This window comes from Aythya fuligula, chromosome 24 (genome assembly GCF_009819795.1).
Source record: "Aythya fuligula isolate bAytFul2 chromosome 24, bAytFul2.pri, whole genome shotgun sequence".
NCBI lineage: Eukaryota > Metazoa > Chordata > Aves > Anseriformes > Anatidae > Aythya > Aythya fuligula.
In genome coordinates, this window is record NC_045582.1 from 725,446 (window position 1) to 751,850 (window position 26,405).

General features: G+C 69.9%; 1 protein-coding gene across 2 annotated transcripts in view; it reads left to right on the forward strand.

Annotated features, from left to right (window-relative positions):
- The first annotated feature begins 309 nt into the window (after positions 1-309).
- The window catches only part of ARHGAP23 (Rho GTPase activating protein 23), a 33,381-nt gene continuing 7,285 nt past the window's right edge, over positions 310-26,405 (forward strand). The window contains exons 1-12 of one of the 2 annotated variants that reach the window (XM_032202832.1): positions 310-358; positions 18,896-19,075; positions 20,659-20,683; positions 21,583-21,675; positions 22,028-22,106; positions 22,336-22,390; positions 23,485-24,895; positions 25,183-25,338; positions 25,502-25,613; positions 25,705-25,762; positions 25,878-26,015; positions 26,099-26,398. In XM_032202832.1, the coding sequence (XP_032058723.1) occupies positions 350-358; positions 18,896-19,075; positions 20,659-20,683; positions 21,583-21,675; positions 22,028-22,106; positions 22,336-22,390; positions 23,485-24,895; positions 25,183-25,338; positions 25,502-25,613; positions 25,705-25,762; positions 25,878-26,015; positions 26,099-26,398 (2,616 nt within the window). In that variant the 5' untranslated portion in view covers positions 310-349. Of the gene's footprint in view, positions 359-5,630; positions 5,715-18,895; positions 19,076-20,658; positions 20,684-21,582; positions 21,676-22,027; positions 22,107-22,335; positions 22,391-23,484; positions 24,896-25,182; positions 25,339-25,501; positions 25,614-25,704; positions 25,763-25,877; positions 26,016-26,098; positions 26,399-26,405 lie in introns of those variants that run through there. The other variant, XM_032202831.1, reaches the window with a different exon arrangement.

Below are 26,405 nucleotides of genomic sequence, written 5' to 3' on the forward strand. Positions count from 1 at the left end.
GGCAGGGAGGATGCGGGCGGCGTGATGGAGGCGAGGATGAGCGCACGGCGGGGGCTGGGGAGGGGGGGGAGATGCGGGGGGGGGGTCGGGCGGCGGCGGGGCCCCGGGTGGGGCCGGGCGCGGCCCCCTCCCGCCGCCGCTCTGAGCTGACGCCGCTCCCGGGATGCGCCGGGCGGCGCCGGGCGTGGGCGGCGGCGGCGAGAGGCGGCGGCGGCGGCGGGGCCGCACCGGGGCGCACCGGGAGCGGCACCGGCACCGGGAGCGGCTCCGGGAGCGGCTCCGGGAGCGGCTCCGGGAGCAGCCCATGGCCCCCGGCCCGCCCGCCGCGGCCGTGCCCTGAGCGGCCCCCATGGAGCAGGTAGGAGCCGGAGGGGGGGCCGCACCCATGGGCGCGGTGCCGGTCCTGGGGGGGGGGGTCCCGGTACGAGGCTTTTTTCCTCCGCAGCCCCCCCTCTCCTTCCCCGGGCCCCCACCTGCTGCCCGGCATCGCTGCCTGAGACCCCCAGCCTGCGGCCCCCCCCCCCCTGCGACCCCCACCCACCTCCCTGCCTGCTCTGCCCAGAGCAGCCCCCCCACCCCATCGGCAGCCCCCAGACTGAGACCCTTTCCCCCCCCGGCACCTCCATCCCCTTGTCCCACCCCTGCCCCGCTGCCCGGCTGTGGCATGGGAACGCTCGGGTGTGAGCTCCCCGGGCACCCATGGGTGCTCGCCCTGGCCGGGTGCTTGCCCCTGGGGTGGTTTCTGGCTCCTCACCTGATGCGGGTGGCCGGGGGGACGGTCCCTGCCCTGCCACAGGTCTCCTTCGTGGCCCCAGGTGTGCCTGGGTGTTCCCCGGTAGCACAACAGGAGGATGCGAGCAGCAGGATTTGGGGAGGGGGCCCCTGCCTGGGGCTGTGGGGTACAGAAAAAGCACGGGGGGCTCTGATGGGGCTGTGTCTGTTGGTGTTCCCGTGTCTGCCAGCCCCGTTATTTACCAGCCAACGCCTCTGGAAGCCGTTCTGGCCATCGTGCTGGGATGCTGCATCCTTCCCCAGTGCCCACCCCGGGCTGTGGGTGCTCGTGGTGTCCCCATGGGGGCTCTGGGTTTTTCCCATCCCGGCCCCCCCCAGAGGGGTTATTCTCCACTGAGCATCTCCTGGCCCAGCTGTTGCACACCATGGTGAGGGTCTCCCGCTCCCTCCCTGCAGCCCCTCAGGCTCTGCCTCCCGTTTTTGCCCCCAGCACCATCCTCCTGGCTCAGCCCAGATCCAACAACGCTGCTGTGCCCCCCCCCCAGAGCAGGAGGCCCTGGGGCCACACCAAGTGGTCCAGCACGAGGCACCCTCAGTGCCCGGCCAGCTTTTGTTGCACATTGGGGGCCGCGTGCTTATGACCCCCCCCCCGGCCTGGGGCAGGTCCATGGCCAGGAGAGGCGGGGAAGGGCGCGGGCACGTGCGTGGCGTGGGCGAGTGCCTGCTGCTGCCTTCGCCAGCCCGGCCGGACCCCAGGACCTCGCTCGCATCCGCCCCACTGGAGCAGCCAACGCCAACGTGCGCCCTGCACGCGATGCCCTGAGCCCCCCGAAGGGGCCGCATCCTCCGGGGGCTGTGAGCCCTGCACCCCCACCCCGGGGTGCGCTCTCCCCCTGGAGAATCCCCCCTCGCGCACCTCCAGCTGCAATGCAGAGGAGCTGCCGAGCAGCAGCCCGCACGCCTCCCTCGCCGCCCTGATTGGCAGCGGCACCGTGGTAATTTTAGGCTGCGATCGGCAGCGGCTCGGCACGTGCCTGCCGGCACCCAGGCAGGGAGGGCAGCGGCCGGCGGGGCAGCTCCATCCATCCCCTCTCCCACCGGCTGCCACGAGCTTGGGGCAGTGCCGGGGCCCGGGGCTCTCCGGGGTACCCCGGCTCCCTGCAGGATTTCGGCCCCTCCCTGGCGTTGGGGATGTGGATGCCATCCTGCACCGCCCCGCCTTGCTCTGCCTCGCCGCCGGGCTTCCACGCGCCTCCATCCATCGCTCGCAGCCGCCTGCCTCTTGTTTGTCCCCGACCTGGAGGTGGGCGGTGGGGACGGAGCCGTGGGGGCCGTAACCCTTTCGCTGCGCCGCTGCCGGCTCAAGATGGCTTCGTGCAGCAGCGGCTGCCGTGGGGGGAGAGGAGCTCCCGGCCGGGAGGTGCCTGTGTGGGGCCAGTGGGGTCCGTGTGGGACCCAGCCCCACGGAGGCACCCAGCACCCAGCCTGCGCTGCCCCCCCTGGGACGTGTCCCCGTCCCCAGCCCCGCTGCTGCGGGCCTGGGGAGAGCTGGGGGCTGAGGGATTTGCCAGCGCCGTGCCCTGCCCCAGCCACACCAGCAGCGCGCCCGTGCCCTGCGGTTGCTTTTCTTCGTTTTAATTCGTGGGATTAGGTTAAAAAAATATCGCCCAGCTGTGATTCCCCTCTCGTTCCCTTTGTCTGCGGCGCGTAAGCGGCTCCGCAGGGAGCGGCAGCCTGTGCCGGCGGGGGGGTGGGGGGGGGTCGCTCTCTCGCCGGGTTTTGGAGCCCGATTCTCCAGCTGCTGGGATCTGGGATGCGGGTGGGGGCCGGGGGGGGATTAGGGGCACGGGCGGATCCGCCCTGAGGAACCGGGCAGGCGGCAACAGCGAGGGAGGAGGGCATCTGCCTTGGTGGCTGGGGCCAGAACGGGGATTTTTGGGGCGTATCGTGGTCAAATGGGGTGCGGGGTGGGCAGCGCTGACAGCTCCAGGCTTCGGGGTGCCCTCGGGGGCGGTGTGTGCCGCCCCCTCCCTGCGGATGGGGTCGCGGTGCTGGGGGAGACAAAGAGGGCTGGCGGGGGGGGGCATCAGCTGTGTGGGGGCGCGGTGTTGCTCCCCTGCAACCCACCTGGAAATGCCAGGAGCAGGGCTGGTGTTTGGGGAACCTCTGAGCCCCCCAGGCTGTGCGCCCCAGAATGGGGCCACCCCTCACTGGGGGCGGCTGCGTCTCCCTGGGGGCCCTCCCCTGTCTCTGAGCCCTGCATGGAGCAGGGTGGTGGTGGTGGGGGGGTCACCCCCCTGCCCTGGCAAGGGTCCGTGGGGTGCCTGGGGTCTGCGTCCGAGTCCTGCTGGCAGCGCGTCCCCTGTGCTGGGCTCCTGGCTGTGGGGGTCACCGGGGGGGGGTCCGTGGGCAGGATTTGGCCTTGTTTCCCAGGGACAGGACCCCCGGGATGGAAAGTGGGGGCAGGCGGCGGGTGGGTGGGCACGGCCAGGAGCTGCCCCCTCCATCCTGCGGGCCAGCTGCTGGGAAGGGCCGCAGACGGAGTCGGGTCGGTGCCCGGTGCCAGCACAGCCCAGAGGAGAGGTTTCCTGGAAGGTCCCTGGGGAGAGGCCGCGGGGCTGGAGAGCCCTGCCCGGCATCCAGCCGTCCCCCCTGGCTGTGAGATGGGTCCCGAGGCGCTGTCCCCTCCTGGCTCCTGGGGGCTCTCCGTGCTGCAGGCCCGGCAGTGGGGGTCCCGCTGCATCATGGCTCACCCAGGACCCCCTGCCCACACCACAGCCAGACACAGGCCGTGCTCCCGGGGTCACTGCCGCGCTTCTGGAGCTGGCACGCACCCCTCAAACGCTGTCCGTGTCCCTGGGTGCTGGGACTGGACCCCTGGAGGAGTCCCCCCAGCTCCCCAAATACCCGTTGGCACCTAGTGGCGCCGTGGCTGCATCCCGAGGGCTGGCTCTAGGCCCGATGAGCCGGTGCCAAGGGCTGGAACATCTGGCCCTATGGCAGGGGCCCCGCATGGCCTCGGCACTGCCAGCTGCTGCCGGCCGCGTCCCAAAAACTTCAGCCCGGAGCCAAACCCTGCCCCTTGCCCCCTCCCCTCGGCTGGGGGCAGCTCCTGGGCCCTGTCCCCACGGGGGGCACAGCTGGTGGCTGCCCAAAGAAGCTGGCTCTGCTCTCATGGGGGGGCAACTGGGGGTGGGCAGGATGTGCCCGGCAGCAGGATCCGGCCCCATGGCCTCCCCCAGCCCCGGGTTCCTGGGGGTGAGAGCGGCTGCTCCTCCGCATCCGGGGGCTTCTGGGGTGGAAAATGACGCCTGGGTCATTTATTTTTCCTGGTGGTGCTGAGGTTTCGTTGAGTGCCCAGAGGAAATCCTTGTTGATGCAGACTCGCTTCGTTGTGTCATGGAAAACTCGCGCTCAGCGGCTCTGCTCACGCCAGGCGCGTGCAGGTTGGCACCTCCGGGGGGGTGGGCAGGGAAAGCAGCTCAGGGGGGGGGCTGAGGAGTGCTTGGGGCTGGCACCGAGCGATGTCCCCGCTGGGCTGGGGATGGTGGCACCCACCAGCAGCTGAAGGGCCTCGGGGTGCTGCTGCTGCTGGTAAGACCGGGAGACCAAAACCTCCGTGCCAGGCCCCTGGGCTCAGCCCCGCTGCCCCCAGCTGAAGCCCAGCCCCAGCCCCGTGGCTCTGCCCGTCCTCCCCACCCGGCGTCCGTGCGTCCCCGCGGGCTGTGGCCGTCATTCCTCCTCGGCTTCCTGCGCCTCCTCCCGCTTTCCCGTCACGTGTAGCTCCGTTTCCCCTCCGCCGTCGCCCTGCGGCACCCCAGGGCGAGGGTGCAGGAGCTGGCAAAGCTGCTCGGCTTCCCTCCTCTGTGGGGAGGGTAACTGAGATTTCCCCCACAAGGTTATTCAAAGGCCGTTTGATGCCCCTGGGGGGGAGGCAGCTTTGGGGAGGTGGCAGGGCCAGACCCGGGTCCCTCCTGCGTGCCTTGGCCAAGCCCTTGGTGGGCTCGAAGCCTCGGTGGAGCCGTGGGCACCCCGAGACTGAGGTGCAGGGTGGATGTGCCCAGTGGCTGTTTTGGGATGATTTCAGGATGCTTTGCTGTGCTCCGAGCGGTCGGAACCGAGCCAGGCCCTGCCCGGCTGTTCCCTGTCCCTCTGTCCGCTGGGCAAGGCCGTGTCCATCTGTCCTGCTGCTTCCGTCCTGGCCGTTTCCTCTCCCCACGACCCGTGTCAGCCGTTGGCCCTCCGTCAGCCCCAGCCCGGTGTTTCCGTCCCTGTGCCGACCCGTGCCAGCCCCTGGCAGTCCTGTCCCTCTGTCCTGGCGTTTCCTGTCCGTCTGTCCCTCTGCATCGCCTGGCCTTGGCCTCTCCCTGCTGCAGCCGTCCGGCTGTCCCTGTCCTGCTGTCCTGCCGCCCCCTGCCCGCTCCTGCTGCACCGTCCTGCTCCGGGTCCCGGTCCCCGTGTCCTGACTGTCCCTTGTCCCTCTGTCCCGGGTGTCCCTGGTCCCCGTGTCCTGGTCCCCGTGTCCCGGCTGTCCCTAGTCCCTCTGTCCCGGGTGTCCCCGGTCCCCATGTCCCGGTCCCCGTGTCCTGGCTGTCCCTGGTCCCTCTGTCCCGGGTGTTCCCGGTCCCCGTGTCCCGGTCCCGGCTGTCCCCGGTCCCTCTCCCGGGCTGACCCCTGCCCACCGCAGCCCCCCGCGGGTCCCCATCTGTTCCCGTCCCGGTGCCGGTGCTTCCTCCCGTGCCGTTCCGAGCCGTTCCGAGCCGTGCCGCGCCCCGCCCGCTGCCGCTGGCGCCCGGAGGAGGCGGAGCCGGGGCCGGGGCCGGGGCCGGGGCCGGGGCCGGCGCAGCCCGAGCCGAGCCGAGCGGGACCGCGCGGTGCGGGGCCGGACCGAGCCCGACCGGGACTCGCTGGGCCGAGCCGGGCCGAGCCGCGCCCCGATGAATGGCATCGCCTTCTGCCTGGTCGGGATCCCGCCGCCCGCGGTGAGCGGCTCGGGGCGGGGGCACCGGGAGGGACCGGGAAGGACCGGGGGGGGCACCGGGAGCGGGGCCGGGGTCGGGGCCGGCTGCTGGAGATGCCCGGGGCGCCTCGGGGACGGGAGCGGGGCAGGGAGCGGGGCTGGGCTGCGGGGCTCGCCCCCGGTGCCCGGTGGGGTCCGGCCGGGCTGGAGGCGAACCGGGGGCGGCCCCGCGCGATTCCCCCTCGGGAGCCGCCGGCCGGGGGGGGTCGGTCCCCAAACGCCGCTGCAGCCGGGCCCCATCCTGCCCCTGCCCCTGCCCCTGCCCCTGGCTCTCGGGGCGATGCCGCTGGCGTGGCGCTGGCACCGGCATCCCGGCCGCTGGCAGAGCCCCGTCTCCTGCCCCTGGCACCGGGGTCCCGGGGTCTGCGGCACGTCCCCCACCGCCCTGGGCACCGCTGGCAGCGGGGGCACGGGACCAGGCCCCTTTTGCAGTGGATGGCCGGGGAAGGAACGTGCCGGGCTTTGTGCCGCATCCCGGGCGGGGACGGGGACCCCACCGTGGGGCTGGGGGCAAGGCTGGGGTCCCCACCGTGGGGATTTGGGGCCGGGGATGGTGGTGGGCGCGTGCCGGGGTAGCGCCCGGGCTGGTATGTAGGCCACGGTGGCAGACTGGCACAACGCCTGCTGCTCCGAGCAGAGGTTGCACGTCCTCGCCCCAGAGCTGAATTCGGCCTGTGTTCCTCAGTTCCTGCTTATTTGAACTCGGCTTCCCCGGCCCCGCAGTGGGGCTAATAACCGGCCTCAAAGGATTAATTGGTGTGCGAAATGGTTCAGATATGAGGAGTGCTGCTCGTCGCAGCGCCGAGCATTAATCATGGTTTCCCCTCGGATTCCTCCGTGCTTACTCCCTGCTGCTGTGCGCCGGGGCTGAGATTTTTGAGGGGGTTTCTTGAAATCTGGCCTTGTCTTCCGCCGCGTTTTGGGGTGAAATGTGCCCTTCTGAGGGGCAGGACCAGGAGCATGGGGGCTTTGCGCTCTGCTTGGTTCTGCCACCCACTTGCTGGGTGACTTGGGGAGCTTGGTGACACGGGGCGAGCAATTTAACTGCTGCTGCCTCCCTTGGCATGGCCGGGAGGACGGGGACGTGGGACCTGGCTCTGTGCAGATGGCACTTTGCCATCCCAACGAGGGGCAGAGGCCGTGCACAGCCCCCTGCTCGCTGCTGGGTCTGAACCCTTCAGCACTGGGCCCCATGGGGCTGCTCCCTATTTACAGGAGCTGCTCATTTCTTAATGCTTTTTTTTTTTTTTTTTTTTTTTTTTTTCTTTCTGAACCCTGAACTTGAAAGACAGGAAAAGCTTGTGTTTGGGCCTCCTGCTGCAATCCTGGCTTGCAAGTGTGAAACCTGGCACCGGCGCAGGGTCGGGGCGTGCGGCGTGGCGAGGTGCTGGGGGCCGCTTGGCGCAGCGGGGATTTTGGCACCGTGGGTCCCTGTTTGTGCTGAGGGCTCCTGGGCTCACTGCGGCCATAGTGTTTAACCTTGAGCACGCATCACGCGCCGTGAGCTCTGGCACCCGTCTCTTGGGCAGCAGGGTGACGCCTGGGTGACTTTTAGTGTCCTAAACCCCCCCCAAAAGTCCTGAAGCACCATCCACATTGTTTGCGGTGTCAAATGCGAGGGAAGTGCTGAAGGATCTTCTTAGCAGCAGGCAGGGCTGGGGGACACCTCTGCGCCTGTGGTCTCTGTTTTGGGGAGATCTGGTGACAAGTTGGGGTTCGGCTCGTGCGCCTTGCTTTGGGTGTGGGTTCCCGGCCGGGGTGCGGGCACAGCCCAGGGCTGCGGCTGCTGCCGGAGGTGTGGGAGGGCGCGGAGCAGCTCGCCGGAGCGTGGCGGGCAGGGCAGGGGGCGAGCGGCTCCCCAGGAGTGCCTGGAGCAGGAGCTGGGGCTGGGGCCTCACCCCCGTGGCTCACACGGAGCTGCTGGTGGGCAAGCTGGAGGAGGATGTGGCGAGGGGATCATCATGGGACACGCCAGGCCTTTGGGATGCTTTTTTATTTGCGTTAAAGGAAAAAAAAGATGAGGTTTCACGTCGGTGCTGTCCCATTAATAAACCAAGTTTGTCTTCAGCAGGCAGCAAGACCTGATTTAAAAAGGAATGGAGATAGATGACCTATTTTAAGCACTCAAGTTGGAAAATATCGACCTGGCTGCCTGCAGGCTGCGAGCAGCAGGGCCGGCTACGCGAGCTGCGCCGTGCTGTGCCGAGCCCAAAACCTGTCCGGGGTGTCCAGGGGCCAGGCTGGCTCCGGCTGCCCCGGGTTGCAAACCCTGGTGGCTGCTTCAAACCTGCCGCGGTGCCGCTGGCCCCGGCCCAGCCGCCTCCTCGCTGGCTCACGGCACCCAAAGCGCTGACTCCTTTTCCACGGCTCGTTATCCCCAGGATTTCATTAAGTCTCCCTAATTGCCTTTCCGGGCAGCACGGCAGCCAGCACACCTCCGCCGAGGCGCGGCGGCGGGTTTGTGTCGCAAGAGCCGCGGTGCCGTGCTGCACCTCGGAGGGAGCCAGGAGCACTGGGGGGGCACAGGGGATGCTCCCCACTGCTGCCTTTGGGCTCAGCCCCAGGTACAGCAGGGCTTTTTGGTGCCGTGCCATCCCTGAGGATCCCGTTCCCATCACAGTTTGGCTTCCTAGGGCTGCAGATGGATGAGGGTTTGGTGCTGTTCCCCATCCCCACGCGGGGCAGCTGCGCCCTCCCCACTCCTGCGCGTCCTGCACGGGCGGGCGCCTCGGGGAGCGATGGCTCAGCACGGCTGGAAGGGCTGAGCAAGGGGAAAATCTGAGCTGGGAGCTGGAGAGCAACTCTGGTGGCCAGGCTCTCTCCAGGGAAAGGGGTGGAAACGCGGCTCGTGAGTCATCCGAAAGTGGCCAAAATGAAACGCCGGTGACCGCAGCGAGCGATCCTGCTGTCACGCTGTGCTGGGACCCAGCTGGTGCCTGAGCACCCAGTGTGGCAGGAGGGAGCGGGGCAGGGAGCTGCGCCAAGGTCCTGCACTGATCCTACTGGAGCAGCCCCATGGCACTGGGGTCCCCGGGGAAGGGGCCAAGGTGGCTCCCGGTGCTGCTGCCGGTTCCCAGCCAGCCGGGTGGCCCTGGGCTTGGCAGCTCCTCCCTGCCCTGCCACCGGCCCGCGGCGAGGGAGGGGAAGCTCTGCCTTAAAATAACCACCGTGGGAGACACCCCTGGGGCAGTGCCGCAGAGCCGGTGCGGGGCACCCCGGGGCGCAGGTGTGGGGTGCTCGCGGCGGCCGTGCCCATTGCCCCGGCAGCAACAGAGGGGCCCTTGATGGGGCTGAGCGCGTGGGGCAGCTCCCGGGGGCGGGTGGGAAGGGGCCTGGTGGCTCTGGGGACAATCGTGCTATTGTGGCACATAGTGGGCTATTTTTCTCCTGTGCGAGGCTGGGGCGGGCGGGGGGGGGAAGCCGGGCAGTGGCTGCGGTGCCAGCGCTTTCGGAGTGAAGTGTGGTCCCCGCTGGGGCTGGCGGTGACTGGTGTGGTCCCAGTGGGGCACTGATGTCCCCAGAAGGGGTGGGTGGCAGCTGCGGGGCCGGTTTCGTGGGCAGGAGGAGAGGTGCAGGAGGGGAGGTGGGATGGAGGTTGTGCTCTGCGGGCTCAGAACCTCCAGAAAATGCCATCAGCACCCGGTGCCACGGCCATCCCGAGCTGTGTCCCCAAAGCTGTGACCCCCCTGCCGCCTCTTGTCCTCCCTATGGCTGTAGGGAGGCTCCAGTCGCTGCCTGGCTTCAGCAGCTGGCACGAGGTGCAGCAGGAGCTGCGCTTTCCCTGGGCATCTCCCTCATTTTCTTGCTTCCAGCAGCCCCTGGAGCAGCCTGGGTGCTGCCCGGCCCCGTGCTCCCTCCCCGGCCTCAATGTTGGGCCTGGTCCCCGTGCAGCACCCAAGCACCACGGGGTGCTGCGGGGTCCCCTGTGGGTGCGAGGGCTGTAGGGACGTGGCCGTCCCCTCCCCGGGCCCCCGTCCCCGCGTGGGGCAGGGGCTGGAAGTCGCCGGCAGCTGCCCCTGACCTCGCTGGGTAGGATTTTCCGCCGTGGTGCCGCGGACAAACGGGAGCGGAGCGCAAGGTGCCTCTCGGAGCCGCCGGAGGAAATGGCTCATTGTTAGCCCTGCTGAAAAAAAGACCCGAAAAATTACAATAATGAGGCCAGCTTCTATTTGAGGGTTTCCATGGGAAAAACAGGAAACGGAATCCTGTTACTTTTCTAGGGCTTGCTGCCGATAACGCCGTTTTTAGGACAGGGCAGAGAATGAGGAGGAGGAGCTGGGCACGGAGGCAGCCCCACCAGCGAGCCCTCTTCCCCCCTTCCTTCCTCTTGGGCCCGAGCCCTCGCCCCCCTCCTCGCAGCCGCTTTCCCCTCCAGCACCATGAATTGAAGCCCAGACGAGCCCCTGAGCATCCCCTGGCCTTGGGGGCCTGCCCGTGCCGGGGCTGGAGGTGGTGCCTGGAGCCCTCGTGGAGCTCGGCGCGTGTGAGCCTGGCCAGGCTGAGCCCCGTGTCCTGCCCTGCGCTCGTGCCGTGGTGCTGCGAGCCTCAGGCTTCGTGCAGATGCCCGGGGGGGATCCTGCCCCCAGAGACCCAGCCGTGGTGGTGCTGTGGTGGGGACCCCCCTAGGGCTGGGCTCCCCCAACGCCTGCTGGAGAGCTGCAGCAGGCACCCGGGGCTGGGGAGTTGTGGAAAAGGGAGAGGGCTCCATGGCCACCTCCCCAAATTTCTGTTAATGCTGCACCACAGCCCCAGTGCCCCGGCTGGGCAAGGTGGAGCCCTTCAGCTTCGGGACAAAAAGGGGCAAAAAAGCCCAGCAGGGCACGGGGGGCCGGCAGGGAGCTGAGCACGGTGGTGCTGGGCGGGAGGAAAGGGAGCCAGGCGGCACCCGGCGCGGGCTGGTGGCGGGGCTGCGAAGGAGACGCTGTCGAGATAAAAAGTTTGTGTTGGGAAGGAACCAGGCCATTTCCTTCCCCGCGTTAACACCCAGGCTGGAGAGGGAGGAGCGGCAGGCAGCCCGCTCGCTGCTCCTCCAGCAGCTTCACCATCGGGTTTGTCTTTGGCGCTTGGCAGCCCCTGGGCAGCATCACCCCTGCCCGGCTGCTTTGGGGAGGGGATCTGGCCCTGGGGGGGCTGCAGCTGCCCGTGCTGCTGGGTCTCTGCCCCCCAGTGGATCCCAGCCCTGTTTTTGGTGCCGTTCTGGTGCCCCGGGCGGTGCCGTGGTTCGAGCCGTGCCCTTGGCAGTGCTGAGCGCCTCGGGCAAGGGTTGGGTGCCCTGAGCCCAGCACCTCCTGCGGCCCCGTCTGTGCCATCCCCAGCGTGAGCTGGGCCGAGGGCTGGGAGCCCCAAATCTCTGCTCGAGGGGCTCCTGGTGGCCGCCCCCGATCCCCCTGTGAGCGCTGCTCGGTGCGCCTCGGCGTGGTGATGCTCGGCCCCTCGGGGAGTGTTTGGGTGCCGCCGCCAACCGAGTGCTTGTGAAGGCAGCAGCAGAAGGGGAGGCTGCTTGGGTGCTCAGAGCAAACCCACGCGTGAGCCTGCCTGTCCCTGGGGCTTCTGGCCTGGGGGTGTCACTGTCACCCGGTGGCATCCCAGAGGCAGGGGGGGCCACGCTCCGGCTGTGTACAAACAAACCAGCACGCCCCCAAATCCCCGCTAAGCTGCAAAGCTCCTCAGCCCCCGTTTGGGTTAAAGAGAATTAAAATGCTTTCTCCTGCGGGGCGTTAATCCGGAAGGCAGCACCGTGGGGCTGGCCTGGGCTGAAGGTGCACGGCTGGGCCCTGGGTCCCCCTCCCTGGGCCCCGCTGCAGGTGGGAGCAGGGAAACACTGCCATGTAAGGGCTAAAAATCAGCTAGTGCCTCAGCACAGCTTTCTCCTCCCTGAAAATCCTATTAAAACCTCATTTTTCTGACCCTAATCTCGGCTCGCTGTTCAGGAGGGATTAGTGTTTGCCCTCTCCCTCCCAGCCCCGTGTGCTCCTGCGCTGAGCTGGCTCCGGGCTGGGGAAACCTCTGCTGGTGCTGGAGGAGGGGGCTCGGTGGGACCCCTGCGCATGGTGGTGGTGGCAGGGCCGGCAGCTGGCCGTCCCCTGGTCCCCCTGGTCCCCTGGTCCCTCTGTCCTCTGTTCTCACCCCGCTGTGACGTTATCCTCGCAGCCTGCCAAGTGCTGGTGATGCTCCCGCTGGCAGGGACCCAGGGCCGCAGCTGGGATGGGGTGGGGGGGTCAGCGTGGGGCTGCGGTGCCACCCCCAGCAGGGCCACGGCTGTGCCACGAGCTGGGCTCCTCTGCGCTCTGCGTGCCTCAGCTTCCCAGCAGCTCGCCCGTGCTCCCCGCTCGGCCCTGCCGGAGCCGTGCCGGGCGCTTTGTGGCGGATCTGGGGCTGCCGGAGCGAGCTGGGGGCAGCGCTGCGGGGTCCCGGGGGGCAGCGCTGCGGGGTCCCGGGTGGCGAGGAGCAGCAGGCAGGGAGCGGTGCCGGCAGAGGGCCCTGCCGCCCGCTGGCAGCGTGGGTGCGCACGCGTGGGCGCTCGCCCGCTGCCTGCCGCGGCGTGCCGGTGCATGCCGGGAGCGCGCCGCGTTCCCCCTTGCTCCCGTTTGGCCGTCTATTTAGGACACTCCTGTGCAAAACACAAGTATTTTGGAAGGCGTCCAGGCGCGCTCGCATTCCTCGGGGTGGAATCTGCCCCCGCGAACGCCGCCTGACCTTTCCCAGTTTGGGCTGCGGGAACAATACTGGGGGGGGCCCCGACCTCCGCTCAGCACGCCCTGGGGTGAGCGGCCCCCTCTGGCCCCCCCCAGCTCAGCGCCCGCCTGCGTGCTCGGTGCTGCCAGGGAAGGCGTGAGCAGAGGTGGCAGGATCAGCCCCCCCCTCTCCGTGCTGTCCCCGGGGCAGCCGGCACTGCTCCAGGTGCCGATGTGCACGGGGGGGAGCGGCCCCCACTTTGGCCTCGTTGCTGTTTGAGGTGCAGACACCGGGAGCACCCCGGGGCCGCAGAACGCCCCCGTTCTCTGTTGGTGCTGAGCATCAGGGGCTGCGTGGCCAAACGGGGCCGTGCATGGGTGCCAGGGAGCGGCGCTGGGTGGGGGCTCAGCCTGCGCTCCCCATCGGTCCCCCAGCGCGCGGGGTCACACACAACGCCCAGGGCCCACGCAGCCCCCAGCCCCAAGCTGCAATTTTTCCCCTTTTTGCCTGGTTTCAGCAGGCGGAGGGAAGCAAAGCGCCTCCCCCCCGGCCGCTGCTTGGCACCGACAGCTGCCTCAGCCCCGGCTCGCTCCGCCGGCTCGGCGGCTCTGCCTGTCGGGGCAGGCCGGGCAGATGGGCAGGCTGCCTGTCCCCGGGCTGCAGGCGGGGGCCGGGGCAGCCCCCCAGGGTGGCTCCCATGGGACACCCCTGGCACACACGCCGGGTGACGTGGGGGTGGCCCTGGGGGTGCCCAGGGGCCAGGGGAGGAAGGGCAGTGACGGGTTCATGTCCCCATCTCACCATGTCCCGTTCTGTCCCCGGGGTGCTGGCTCAGAGACACCAGGATGGTGGCAGGGGGTGTGCTGGGGGCGTGCGGTGGGGTCTCTGGGGACACGGCTGCTGCTGGACCCATTGAGCAGCCCCTGGAGGGGCTCGGGGCAGGCACCGGGGCTGTTTTGGGACAAGGCTGTGGCACCTTGGCCAGGGTTGGTGCTGGGGATGCGCCGAACGCCGCGGTGCTGATGGCACGTGGGGGGCTCGGTCCCGGCAGGTTGGTCCCTCCGTGGTTGTGGTGCAGGGGGGGCTGGGGAGAGGAGGGGGCCGTGGCCGGGGGCTGCAATCCCAGCAATGCCCGGCATTTCCCCGGCGCGGCCGCACGTGCCTCCCCCCGGCCTCCAGCGCGGCAGGAATGCGGCACGGGAGCCCTCGTGCGGGGCTGTCCCAGCTGGGGCCGCAGCCGCTGCCCCCCCCCCGAGATGTGCCCGGGGCCCCAGAGGGGATGCTGAGCTCCAGGTCCCTGTCCCTGGGTGCTCCCGCTCCTTCCTCCCCATCCTTCCTCCTCCTCCTCTGCGCCCCGTGGAGCAGCCTGGGCTCCCCCGGGTGCTGCTGTTGCCTTTGTTCTTCCCCCCTTTGGGTGCCGTGGTGTGGGTGGCTCTGGGGGGTGCGCAGGGGGGGTGGGCTGGGGAAGGGGAATTCATTGTTCACCCGCAGCTGTGGGAGCTGGGGATTAAATCAGGGGGGCTGGTGGCTCGTGGCTGCCTGGGGGGAACAGGGACCGGCTGGTGTTGGGGGCAGCGGAGGAGCTTGGGGGGCTCTGGGTGGGCTCCTGGTGGGGAGCATCCTTGGAGACCCCTCCCTTTGCCACCACCTCCGGGGGGCTGCGAGAAGAGAGTGGGGCTGGGACATGGCCCTGCTGGGGGGCTCCGCTGGGCCCTGTGCTTAGAGAGGGGCTGGGGGGGGGGGCTCTGGGACCCCCGGATTCTTCCCTGGGGGCTCCCCACTGCGGAGCCCCTCGCAGGGATGTGCCGGCCGCTGTCAGCCCCGTCCCGGCATCGCCCGGTGCCCCGCGGCGGAGGAAGGAAGGAAGGGGCTGGGAGGAGGGAGAGGAGGAAGCGGGGAGGGTCGGATGCTGCCCGGGGTGATGGAGGAAGAAGGGGGCGGTTAGAAAACCAAACGAAAAACAAAACCAAAAAAAAAAAAAAAAAAAGAAAAAAGGAAAAAGGGAAAGTGTGTGTGAAGCAAAACTTCAGGCCGGGGGGGGGGGGGGGAGGCGGGTGGTGGGGCTGGGAACGCTGAGCGCCGCGAGCAGCTGGAGCCGGAGCCCTGCAGCGGGGCTGGGGCGGGCGGCCGCACGCCTCCCCCCACCCGTCCGTCCCCCCCCTGTTCTCTGCTGTGCACGGTGGGGGCCGTGCTGCTGCCGAGGGAGAGCCGCCAGCAGCCATGAGAGCCACCACGGCACGGCCGGTCCCCGCCAGCCCCCCGCCGGGGCCGGTGGCGAGGACGAGAGCCGTGGCATCGCCGGCCACCGGCTGCTCCAGCGGCTGAGCGCCCGCTCTGCTGCGCCTCGCCGCCCGCAGCTCGTGCCCATCCCGCGGCCGCATGGTGGAGGAGAGCTCGGGAAGAGGGGAGCGGGGGTCCCGGGGGGCTCTGCGGGGTCCCCCGCCGGCCCCCAGCCCCGTGGCGGTGGTGAGCAAGGCGCTGTGGAGCGTGGAGCGAGCCGGCAAGGGCTGGCGGTGCGAGCGCGCCGTCGGCGTGGACTGCAGCTCGCCCGAGCCCCGCTGCATCTGGCTGAGCAGCCTGCGCCGCCACGCCGCCGCCCCCGAGCCCCGCTGGCCCCCGGGACCCCGGCCCCGTTGCGCGCCCCCTCGCACCGCCAAGGGCCGCAGGGTGAGGACCGCGCGCGGGAGTCGCTGCTTGGCTGGGGGGGAGCGAGGTGGGGGGCTGCAGGGTGCTTGGGGGGGGGCCTGGGGCTGTGATCCCTCTGCCCTGGCTCCTCCTGGGGCTGGGGGCTCGGGGAGTCAAGGCTGGGGGGCCGGGCTCGTGCCCCACTGGGGGGCTCCGAGCTGTGCGCGGGGGCTTTGCTCCTTCTGCCCTGCTCACTGTGCCTGGGGGGGGGGGACGCATCCTGCCCACCCCGAGGCTCTGGGGGCTGTGGGGAGAGCTCTCCTTTGTTCTGCAGGGGCTCAGCACCAGCGGGGGCTACCTACCCGTGGGGGGCACGACGTGGCACAAGGCCCCGCTGCCGGTGCTGGGGGCGAGGGATCCGGGGGGGCACCGGGGCCGCCTGTCCCCGGGAGGTGCCGGCCGGCACCGCGTCAGGGTGGGCAGCGTGCCCGGTGCCCGGCTCCATGGCTGATTGTTGGGATGAGCACGGCCCTGTGACAGCAGCGCTGGGGAGGCTTTGTGGGGTTCGGTTTTGGGGTTCGGTGCCGGGGTTTGGTGCCGGGGCCGTGTCCGGCTGCTGGCGTGGGGCAGGGGAGGCTCAGCGGGGCTCGGGGGCGGCTCGTGCAAAGTTTAAAGCGGTGCCTGACGTGGGGACAGACCCCCCCTTCCCATGCAGAGATGTCCGAGCACACGGCCGGGGCTTTGCAGCCTGGAAAGCTCCAAGCTGGGGCGGGTGATGAGGAGAGCTGGGGCACGGTGAGCTGAGCCCGGTGCAGGATGGTTTGCCGTGCCCGTGTCCTCACAGGGGTCTCTGTGGGGTCTCTGTGGGGTCTCTGTGGGGTCTCTTTGCAGTGGGTGACTTCCCACACCAGGCTGGCACAGGCCGGGGGGACGAAGCGGAGCTGGGGACAGAGGGGGAAGTGCCCCCAGATGGGGCCTGTGGGGCAGTGGAAGTCCTAAGGGGGACCACAGGGGATCAGGGCGAAGGGAACGCGCTGTGCTCCTGCCCGGCGTCCCCCTGTCCTTGGCTGCAGGGTCAGGGTGCTGGGTCCCTGCTCAGTCCCTCCTCCGCCACGAGGTCGGGACCTTGGGCTGGAGACAGCCTGGCCGGGCTGTTCTCAACCCAGGGATCTCCTCCTGGTCCTCTGCAAGGGGGGTTTGGGCTCCTGGGACCGGCTCAGGGCGATGGGCACCGGGCTGGGGTCACCTCTGGGTGCCGGCTGCGGCCCCTTCTCGCCTGGGGTCCTCGGCGCTTTCCGTGGTGGGTTCATGGGGGGGGCTGGGACCCTCTTCAGCATCCACAGCTGCGGGAAGAAACCCCTCTGTCTGCCCCCTGTGCTTTGAGGCTGGCAGCGAGCTGGATGCTAATGGGGCGGCTCAGCCTGTCGGGGAGGGGGGAGAGGCGTGGGGGGGTCCCGGGGGTCTGCTGGGCAGCTGGTGCTGGCGCTAAGTGCTTGGTAATGGGCAGCCCGGACCTGGGGACGTGTCCCCGTGTCCCGGGCACGCTGGAGCCACAGCCACGGCTCTGACATGCCCGTGACACAGGGACACGTCCCCGTCCCCGTCCCCGTCCCCGTCCCCGTCCCCGCGGGTCGGTGCCGCCGCTGGTGTCTGCGCCGCTCCTGCCCTCCCGGAGGCTTGTCGGGGCTGGTTAAAATCAGCGGGGCACATTCAGCTGTCAGCTTAAAAATAATCCAGCGAGCCGGCGGCCGACACAATGGAGGGCGCAGATGGGGACAGGCGCCGAGTGGCGGGGTGCGGGGCCTGGGGTCCCTGGGGAGCCCGTTCCGGTTGTGTTTGGGGTCCCCAGGGCGCAGGGAGGACTTGGGGTCCTGGGGGTGCGTAGGGCTGGGGGTGTTGCTGTGCCCCACTTCAGTGCTGGGGTTTTCTGGCCCCCCCGGTGCCAGGGTTTGCAGCATCACAGCTCTGCACCTCCTGGGGGGTACCCGTGGGGTCTGCAGGTGCTCCAAGCCGCCCTCATCTCCCAGATGGGTGAAGCCCCCGAGCATCCCCGTGGCTCTCCGTGCAAGTCGCTGCCCCCAAACCGAGCTGCCGGGGGGGGCGTGGGGGCCAGGAGAGGGGCTGTGCTGGGGAGAGGCCACACGGGAGCCCTTGGCTGGGGGGCTGCGGTGCTGGGCCCCTGCCCCTGGAGGGATGGGACCCCCTGGGACCCCCCCAGCCTGGACGGGTGCCACAGGCAGGACGCAGGGCACAGGGGGGTGCAGGGAGCCCTGCTGAGCCCATCGCAGCAAAAGGGCCAGCTCAGCACAGGCGCAGGCAAACAAAGGCTTTTTGTGCCCCGTCCCTTTGTGCGTCCCCCCCTTCCCTTCCCCTCCCCGCCTGGTTTTTGTCTCTTCCCTCCATTCATCGCCCCAGCGGCCGCTGCTGCCCTCCCTCCGGGGGGAGATGTCTCTGAATTTCAACACCCCTGGGACAGAACCCGGGGGCTGCTCGAGCCTGGGCACTGCTGCGAGAGCCGGGCTGCCAGCGGGGACGGATCCGGCCCCAAGGGGCTGGGGGGCTGGAGGAACCCCCCCTGCAGACGTGGGCTGCAGATGTGGGGTGCTCAGCCAGGTGCGGTGATGTCCCTGGGGTTCCTGCCCCCCCCTGACCTCGCCGTGGGCCTGCAGACCCCTCCTCAGCTCGGCGAGGTCTCCAGGCTTTGCCATCCGAGCAGCCCCGCGCCCCCCTGGGCTCACCCAACCTCGGGCACCCATGGATGCAGGCGCCCCCCCCCCCGTGACCCCAGCTCTCCCCCCCAGCACCAGCAGGCAGCTCGATGTACATCCCAGCTCGATGGGGGCTTGGGGACAGGGAGGGGTCCCTCTTGGTCCCTTCTGCTGCTCCCGGTGTGCGGGTGCCGCCGGTGGATTTCTCTGGTGGCAGCTCCTTCCCCAGCCCGCGGTGGGGTGGCCGGGGGTTATCTCGCAGGCACAGCCTGGTCAGATATCCCCTGCTGTGCCCCTGGCTGGGCACGGAGGTGACAGGACGTGCCCGAGGGGGGGGGGACTCGAGGAAGGATGCGTGGCCACGCTCCGTGTCCCTGCAGTCCCTGATTTGAGGCTGGGGGCTTGGCATTGCAGGCGCTCGCATGGGGCAGGGCAGTGCAGGGGCAGCATGGAGGAATTTTTGAATATTTTCTGCCACCAAGGAGCCCCCGGACACAGCTTCATAGCCGAAAGCCCCACGGAGAGCACCCCCCCTGGCACCGGAGGGCACCCCCCGGCCCCGTGCATCGCCGCCTTGCTCCGGGAGCCGGTGCCGGTGCAGGGAGGTGGCACTGGCCCCGAGCTGGGGCTGGCTCCAGGATGTGTCCCCGTCCCCTGCCAGCTCCCGGCCCTTCCTCGGCCGTGGCCCTTTGCCCGCTGCCTCCCCGGGGGCCTCTTTCCGGCTTGCCCCAGGGTGCTCCTGGTTGTCCCCAGTAATTGGAAGGGGACCTTTTGTCCCCGTAGCTCTGGCTCCCTGATGTGCACCCCCCCGGCTGCCCCCCTTCTGCAGCTTCCCCTCTGTCTGCTCTGTCCTGGGTCCCATCCAGACCCAAGGCTAAGCTCGTTCCAGGCCCCCCCCCCCTGCTTTTTTTTTCCCTTTCCTTGTGCCTTCTTCCCTCCCAAGGAGGCTCTGGGGATGCCTTTGGGGTGGGCTCTGGGAGCTGTCGTTTGCAGGGCTGGAAGTCGGGAGGGGTCTCCTGGGACCTGGGGGGGGGCTTTCCAGCAGACCCCAGGGCCGGGGGCCGTGGTGCTGAGCGGGGGCTGGCTGCCCAAACCCACCCTGCTGCGTGTGACACCCCCCCCCTTGTCCCCACAGCCGACGCCGGGCCGCAGAGATGGGGCGTCCCCGAACGACAACGCGCCCCCGGAGGGACCCTTCCCCTGGGGGGGCCCGAAGACGGTGGTGCTGCGGAAGAGCACGCAGGGGGGGTTCGGCTTCACCCTCCGCCACTTCATCGTCTACCCCCCCGAGTCGGCCGTGCACTCCCCGGCCAAGGTAGGGCTGGGGCTGGGGGGACCCTGGGATGGGGTCTGCTGGAGAGGGGGGACCTGGGGGCTCGGAGGGGCTGGGGTGGGGGGGCAGCTGGTGTTAGGATGCTTTGGGACGTGGCTGCGGGATGCTGCCCAGGATTTTAGCCCTTTTTGTCCCCCCGTGCTGCGAGGGCAGGGGTGGGGACGTCACCCCGCTGGCTGTCTGGCTGGGGAGCCCCCTCCGTTCGGTGCCACCCCCACCAAACCAACCCAAATCCCTCCAGCTTCCTCTGCCTTGTGTCAGAGCCTGCCCGCTCCCTCCTGGATTTTTGGGGCTGGGCACTGGGCAACCCTGTGCCTTCGGGGGGCTTTTTGCTGGGGCTGAGCCACCCCAAGGCTGGAGCGCACGGTGCTGCCCGGTGCCGGGAAGGGACCCGCGGGGAGCAGCCAGGGGCGGATGCTTTTGGGGAAGGAGCTTTGGGACTCGCTCCCGGCACCCGTCTGAGCCAAACCCCGGCACTTCCGAGCTGGCAGCGCAGGGCGCGGCCGGCTCGGCACCCATGGGTGCCGGCGGGCGGCCAGGTCTGGGGGCTGAGTTTCGGTGGCGCTGACTCAGCAGGGAGGGGGGCGGCAGCTCCGCATTCCTGGCGCTCCAGCCCCGCCGCGGCCACGTCAGCGCCTTTCCGGGGAGCGGGGCTGCCTGGGGGCCAGGCTGGGCGCTGGGGCGAGTCGGTGCCTCCAGGGTCCCCCCGAGGGTCCCTCGGCAGCCCCACGGTTTGGTGTTGGCACCGTGGCAGCTGCTCGGCGCACAGGCAGCTTTGTGGTGGTGTCCCACGTGCTGGGGGTGTGCTGGACGTGGCTTTTCCTTCCCTTTGGGCAATGGGGTGAGGGGCCTCCAGCCCCCTCCTCCTCACCAGGAGCATCCCCTCCTCACGCTGTGGTGGAGACGTGGCCCTTCCCAGTTCCCCAGAGGGCCCTGCCTGTTCTGGGCACACCGGGGCCGTGCCCCAGTGCCCTGCAGAGAGATGCTGCTGGCAAAGCCTCTTGCCTGGAGCCGAGCCAGTGCTTTGCTCTGGCAATGGCAGCATCAGGCACTTGCAGGGTGAGAAATCCCCTTCCAGGCACCTGGCTCCATCCTTAGGACCTGCTCGTGGGGCTGAGCGGCCCAGGGGGCAGCTGGCTCCACCGTGGAGCTGGGGGCTTGGTGGCTCACGCTTCCCCCAGGGAGGTTCAGGGGATTCAGAGAAGGGCGAGCCCCACTGTCCACACGGCACGGCAAATTCACACTCCCTGCCCCAAAACCGGCCCCTTCCCCAGCAGCTTGGTGCCCCAGGGCCAGGTCCTGCTCCCTGCTACTGCCGGGTTGTGCTGACGGCCCCGCGGGATCCGGTGTCAGGAGTTAATTTTACCCTGGCCACACAGCCTGGGGCGGCAGAGGGCAGGGGCACAGACGGACGTGCGGGTCCGCGAGGGGCTTTGTGGGGTGCCACCAAGTTGTCCTGGCTGGGGGAATCCGACCCCACCGCCCCATCCTGTCCCCTCCCGGTCCCCTGGTGGTGTCCGTCCTGGCCCCGCCACCAAATGAGTTTTTTTCTCTTCTCTTGGCAGGAGGAGGAGAATGGGAACCGAGCAGGTAAGCGCTGGCACCGCGCGGGGGCTGTGGGTGTCAGAGGGCTCCTGTGGGTCGGGGCGGGGGCTTTGGCCGGGTCGTGGTCAGCCGCCCCCGCTGGTCGGTGGCCGTGGTGCTGGCGGCACAGCCCCAGATGGAGGCAGGCAGTGGGGCAGCACAGGGACAGCTTGGGGACACGCGGAGAGGCGGGAGGGCGCGGTGCCCCCTCGGGGGGTTCGCTGTGCCGCGGGGGCTGTCCCAAAGCCGGGGAGCCGGGCGGGGGTCGGCACCCGCACCCCTGGCGCACGGCTGGGCTGAGCTCGGGTGTCTGGGGACGGGGACGTGGCCTCTGTCCCCTGGGGGCTGACGGTGATGGGAGAGAATGTGAAGGCGTCAGAACGCATCGAGGCGCTGGCGGGCTGACGAGGCACCGCGGGGCTGGGCGGGCTGGGGTGCTGAGACCCAGCGCTGGGTGCCCGTGGGGACCGGGGGGACACCGGCCTCGCTGCGGGGGGTCCCTGGGGAATTCAGCATCCTGCATCGGCACCGGGTCCCCACCGCCCTTCCCCTGCCTGCCAGCCCCAGCCCCAGACACATGCCCACCGAGGGGGGGATGTCACCGCAGCCGCAGTGGTGCCAAGGAGGAGCTGTGGCTGCTTTGGGGGCAAGGGGAGCTCAGGACCCCCCGGAGGGGTCTTCCCCATGCAGAACCTGTGTTTCTCAGGGCAGGAGTGCGCGTAGTGGGCTCAGCAAGGCAGAGGAGGGACGGCGAGGGGCTGAGCGTGCAAAAGCCTGGCGGGGCAGGGGGTGTGCATGGTGTGCGGGGTGTGCGGGGTGTGCGGGGTGCCTGCCTCGCTCCTCGTGGGGGGCTGGACCTGTCCGTGCCACCGCTGGCTCCCTGACCCTCTGTCCCCCGGGTGCAGGTCCCCCCCGGAGCCGCCTGGAGCCCATGGACACCATCTTCGTGAAGAACGTGCGGGAGGACGGGCCGGCGCACCAGGCCGGGCTGCGCACCGGTGAGCGGGGCACGCTGCGGGTGCAGGGGGGGGGGACAGAGCCAGGGAGGCTCAGAGCTGCTGGAGGGATGGGCACAAAGCTCTGCCCCGTCTGCCGGGGCTTTGGGGGCTCGTTTTGGTCCTTTTCTTGCATTTCCTCATTTTTCCCCTTTCTCGCTACTCCCTGTTGTCATCCCTGGGTGGGGATGCCCTGAGCAGCGCTGGGGTCCCCGCAGCTCCCCTTGTCACTCGGGACAAGGTTCTGCCCCTGACCAAAGCCCCAGATGTGTCCTGTCCCTGCTGTGAGGGGACATCCAGGCGTCCCCACCTCCAGCACACTCGTGGTGACAATCTCTCCCCCCCCCCTCTGCAGGGGACCGGCTGGTTAAGGTGAACGGGGAGAGCATCATTGGGAAAACCTACTCGCAGGTCATCGCCCTGATCCAGAACAGGTGAGGCCCCTTCCCGGGGGGGCTGGCACGGGGCTGGGAGCAGCACGGGGCTGGGCAGAGCCCGGGAGGTGACGTGGAGGGGACATGTCACAGCAGGTCCTGTCGCCGTCCCTGTCCCGGCTGGGGCAGGCGAAGGCACCGCAGGGACCCGGCCGTGCGCGGTCTCACCCCCGGGGGCAGGCGTCCCACGGCCGTGCCCCTCCTGACCCCAATCCCCCTCTCTCCCCAGTGACGATGTGCTGGAGCTCTCCATCATGCCCAAGGACGAGGACATCCTCCAGCTGGTGAGCACCCCCCCCCGCCTGGCCGAACCCTTTGCCCCCGGCTGTGCGCCCCCCCTTCCCGGCTCAGGGTCCCGGTGGCACCAGCGCTGAACCGGGTGCAGATCCCGGCGCGGGGCAGTGAAATCCCTCCTGCCCTCGCTGTTTGCCGGGCGGGTGCCAGGGACCGGTTTGGTTTCCAGGGCTCAGGTTCCCCGGCGTGGCCCTCCCGGGGTGTGCCGGCATTCCTGCGGTGCGCGGCCGGGGGGGGGGCTGCTGGCAGAACCCCGAGCAGCTCTGCGGGGGGAGCCAGGAAGGGAGGAGAGGGGCTGCTCTCCCTGCCTGGACCCATCCTGTGGGTTTTTTTTGGGGGGCGAGTGCCCCTGATCACACTGGTGCCTGGGGGACACTTGGGGACAGGGCCCCTGTGAGGATGGGTGGGTGCAGAGATGGTGGTCCTGGGGGGCTCAGGGGCAGGAGGGCTGGGGAATGTGCCCCCTGCTTTTTGGGGGGCAATGTCAGGCGTAGCCACAGGGCTGGGTGCTCTGGGATTTAGGGTCTGGCTTATCCAGAGGGTGGCTGGAGCCCAGGGGTCTGGGGGAGGTCGGTGGGTGCCTTTCTTGGGGTCTGTGAGCACCGGGACCGGCTGCTGGTGTCCTCACTGGTGTCCTCGAGCAGCGTCAGGGTCCCCAGAGGGATGGGGGGGGGTCTTGCAGCCCTGGCAAGGGGGGGGCTGTCACCTCTGCGCCTTCCCCGGGCTCTGAGGTTTCCCGGGGCGTGGAGGCGCCTGTGAAAAGTGAGAAGGGAAAAGCCAGGGCTCGGGGCTGGGCCAGCCCGTGCGTCCCGGGGTATTTTGGGAAGCAGGAAGGGGGGGCGGCCGGGCGCTGCGTGGCGGTGGGGAGAGCGGAAGGGGCCGGCGGCGGCGCTGCTCGGCACCGGGGGGGGGTCCCCATGGGAGAGCAGGACCTGGGTGGGTGGGGGGGCTGCAACCAGGCCCTGCCCAAGCTGATCCGATGGTAACGAGGAGACAGCGTCCCTGCGGGGTCCTGCCTGGGGGTGAGAGCGGGGTTTGTGGCCGCGGTGCCCCCCTCCCTGACCCCCTCCCCGTCCTCCCGCAGGCGTACTCGCAGGATGCCTACCTGAAGGGCAACGAGCCGTACTCCGGCGGGGCGCAGAGCATCCCCGAGCCCCCTCCCCTCTGCTACCCACGCAAGACCTACCCCTTCCAGGCACGGGGCGCCGAGCCGCCCCCCGGCCAACCTCCGGACCCCCGCGCCCACCGCCCCGCCGGCACCCGCAGCGAGGGGGGCGGCAGCCCCGCGCACCGCCCCGAGGAGCCGCAGCCCGGGGGCCCCCCGCAGCGCCCCGCCGTGCCCCACGGGCGCCCCGGCTCCTTCTCCCGAAGCGCCTGCCCCAGCTCCAGCGCATCCTCTCTGCCCGAGCGGTACGGGGTCCCGCCCGCCGCCCCCTCCTGCTACGGCGGGGGTCCCAAGCACCCCGCGGAGCACCGGACTCACTGCGGCTTCAAGGAGGGCGGCGGGGGCCCGCGGGTGCCGGGCCGGCAGGAGTGCCAGCAGGCTCTGTCCCGCTGGTTCTGCAGCCAGGAGCCGCGGCGCAGCACCTCGGAGGAGCGCCGATACGCCATGCCCCCCCGCTACCGCAGCGTGTCCCAGGACCGCTTGGGGGGCTCGGCGACCCCCCGGGGCTGGCCCCACAGCGCCTCGCACGACACCCTGCTGCAGCCCGCCCGCGAGGGCTGGGCGCACCGAGCCCGCTCCGACCACAGCCTGGGCCGCTGCGGGCGCTCCATGGAGGCGCTGGAGCCCGGCGCCCTGCTCTCCCCTCGCCTCGACCGCTCCGCTTGGCCACCCGAGAGGCTCTGCCGCGCCACGGCCGCGGGGCCGCCCGGCACGCACAGCTCCTTCGCGCCTCCTTCCTCCTCCTCCTCCTCCGCCGCCGCAGCCCCACGGGAGCCGGCAGCCCCCGTGCAGAAGCACCCGTCGCAGCCCAACCTGCAGAGCGTGGACGATTCGGGGTACATCGGCTACCGCAGCTACAGCCCCTCCTTCCAGCGCCGCACCGGGCTGCTGCACGCCCGCTCCTTCCGCGACCCGGCCTTCGGTGGCCTCCCCACCTTCAGCATCACGCAGCGGCCGGCCGCCACCGCAGCCCCGTTCCCGGAGAGGGCGACCCCCGTTGCCCCCCTGCCTGCTGGCTCCACTCACCCCGGCCCCCCGCTGGCCCCCGAAGCCCCCCAGGAGCAGCGGATGGAGAGCAGCCGGGTGCCCGAGCAGCACGAGGAGCGGAGGGAGGAGGTGGTCCTGCGTCAGAAGCCACCCACGGGCCGCAAGATGCCGCCCCCCCTGCGGCAGATGAACTTTGTGTTCCCCGATGGGGTGAAGGAGACGGACATTTGCGACCCGCCGGCAGCCGGGAGCAGGGGGGAGAGGCCGGCAGCCGAGCGCTCGGGCCGGCGCGTGGCCCCCTTGGCAGCCCCCGAGGACTCCTTGGCCTCCATCCCCTTCATCGGTGAGTCCGGCTGCTCGCCTGCGTCGGGCCCTGCTCCAGGTTGGGCAGTTCAGGGGGTGCCCCATGGCAGGGAGGGCACCATGGGGGGGATAAGTCCCAAAGTGGGGGCCCCAGGGCTGGGGCTGGACGCGGCGGGCAGGGAGCGGTGGGGGTCGGGGTTGCTCTGTGCAAGGGTCTGGGTGCAGCGGGGGCTTCTGGCTTTTTTTGGGGTCAGGGGCTCCCAGCGTAGGCTTTCCTGTCCCGTCCTGCCCTACGCCCTGCTGCAACCTCCCACCCCTCTCCCGCAGACGAGCCCACGAGCCCCAGCATCGACCTGAAGGCCAAGCACGTCCCTGCCTCCTCCGTCGTCTCCAGTGCCATGAACTCTGCCCCCGCCGTTGCCACCAGCCCCTCCTCGCCCACCTTCGCCTTCGCCCTGAGCCGGCACTACTCGCAGGACTGCAGTAAGTGGGGACGGGACGGGGACAGCCCCTGGCAGGGGCAGAGGGGCTCACTGTGGCCGGGGGCTGCGGCTCTGCCCCCTTCTCCCCCTCGGGACACCTTCGGCACCTGCCCGAGCCCTGCAAAGCCCCGTGACCGTGTGCTTTGCCCTCCTTCCCCTCGCAGGCAGCATCAAGGCCGGCCGCCGCTCTTCCTACCTCCTGGCCATCACCACCGAGCGCTCCAAGTCATGCGACGATGGTCTGAACACATTTCGGGACGAGGGGAAGATCCTCAGGTAGGGCTGGCTCCTGTCACCCGGCCACCAGGCGGGCACCGTCCCTTCCCCGACGTGACCCCCCCTGCTCACGGGGCTGCTCTCTCCGCAGGAGGATGCCCAGCCGGGTCCCCAGCCTCCGCATGCTCAGGAGCTTCTTCACCGACGGGGTGAGTGCAGGCGGCCGGGGCTGGGGGTGCCGGTGGCACGGACCCCAAGGGGGTGGCAGGATGAAGCACAGCCCACGCCAGCACCGTGACCCCGCGCTCCGTCTCGCCCCCGCAGTCTCTGGACAGCCTCGGTACGTCCGAAGACACCCGCTCCAAAAGGCACTCCACCTCCGACCTCTCGGACGTGACGTTCAGCGACGTGAGGAAGGAGGGCTGGCTCCACTACAAGCAGATCCTCACCAAAAAGGGGAAGGTACGCGGGGACCCCCGGCCCGGCCAGCGGCACGGGGCCCGCGGGCAGCTCTGACGGCCGGGCCCGGCTCCTTCTCCCCGCAGAAAGTCGGTGGAGGCATCCGGCAGTGGAAGCGCGTCTTCGCCGTGCTGCGCACCCACTCGCTGTACCTGTGCAAGGACAGGCGGGAGGCAGTGACCTGCGGCCCGGCCCCAGGTGAGGAGGAGCAGCCGATCAGCATCCGAGCGTGCCTGGTGGACATTTCCTACAGCGAGACCAAGAGGAAGCACGTCTTCCGGCTGACGACCGCTGACTTCTGTGAATATCTCTTTCAGGCAGAGGATCGGGAAGACATGCTGGCCTGGATCAAAGTCATCAGGGAGAACAGCAAGGCCGAGGGCGAGGTGAGAG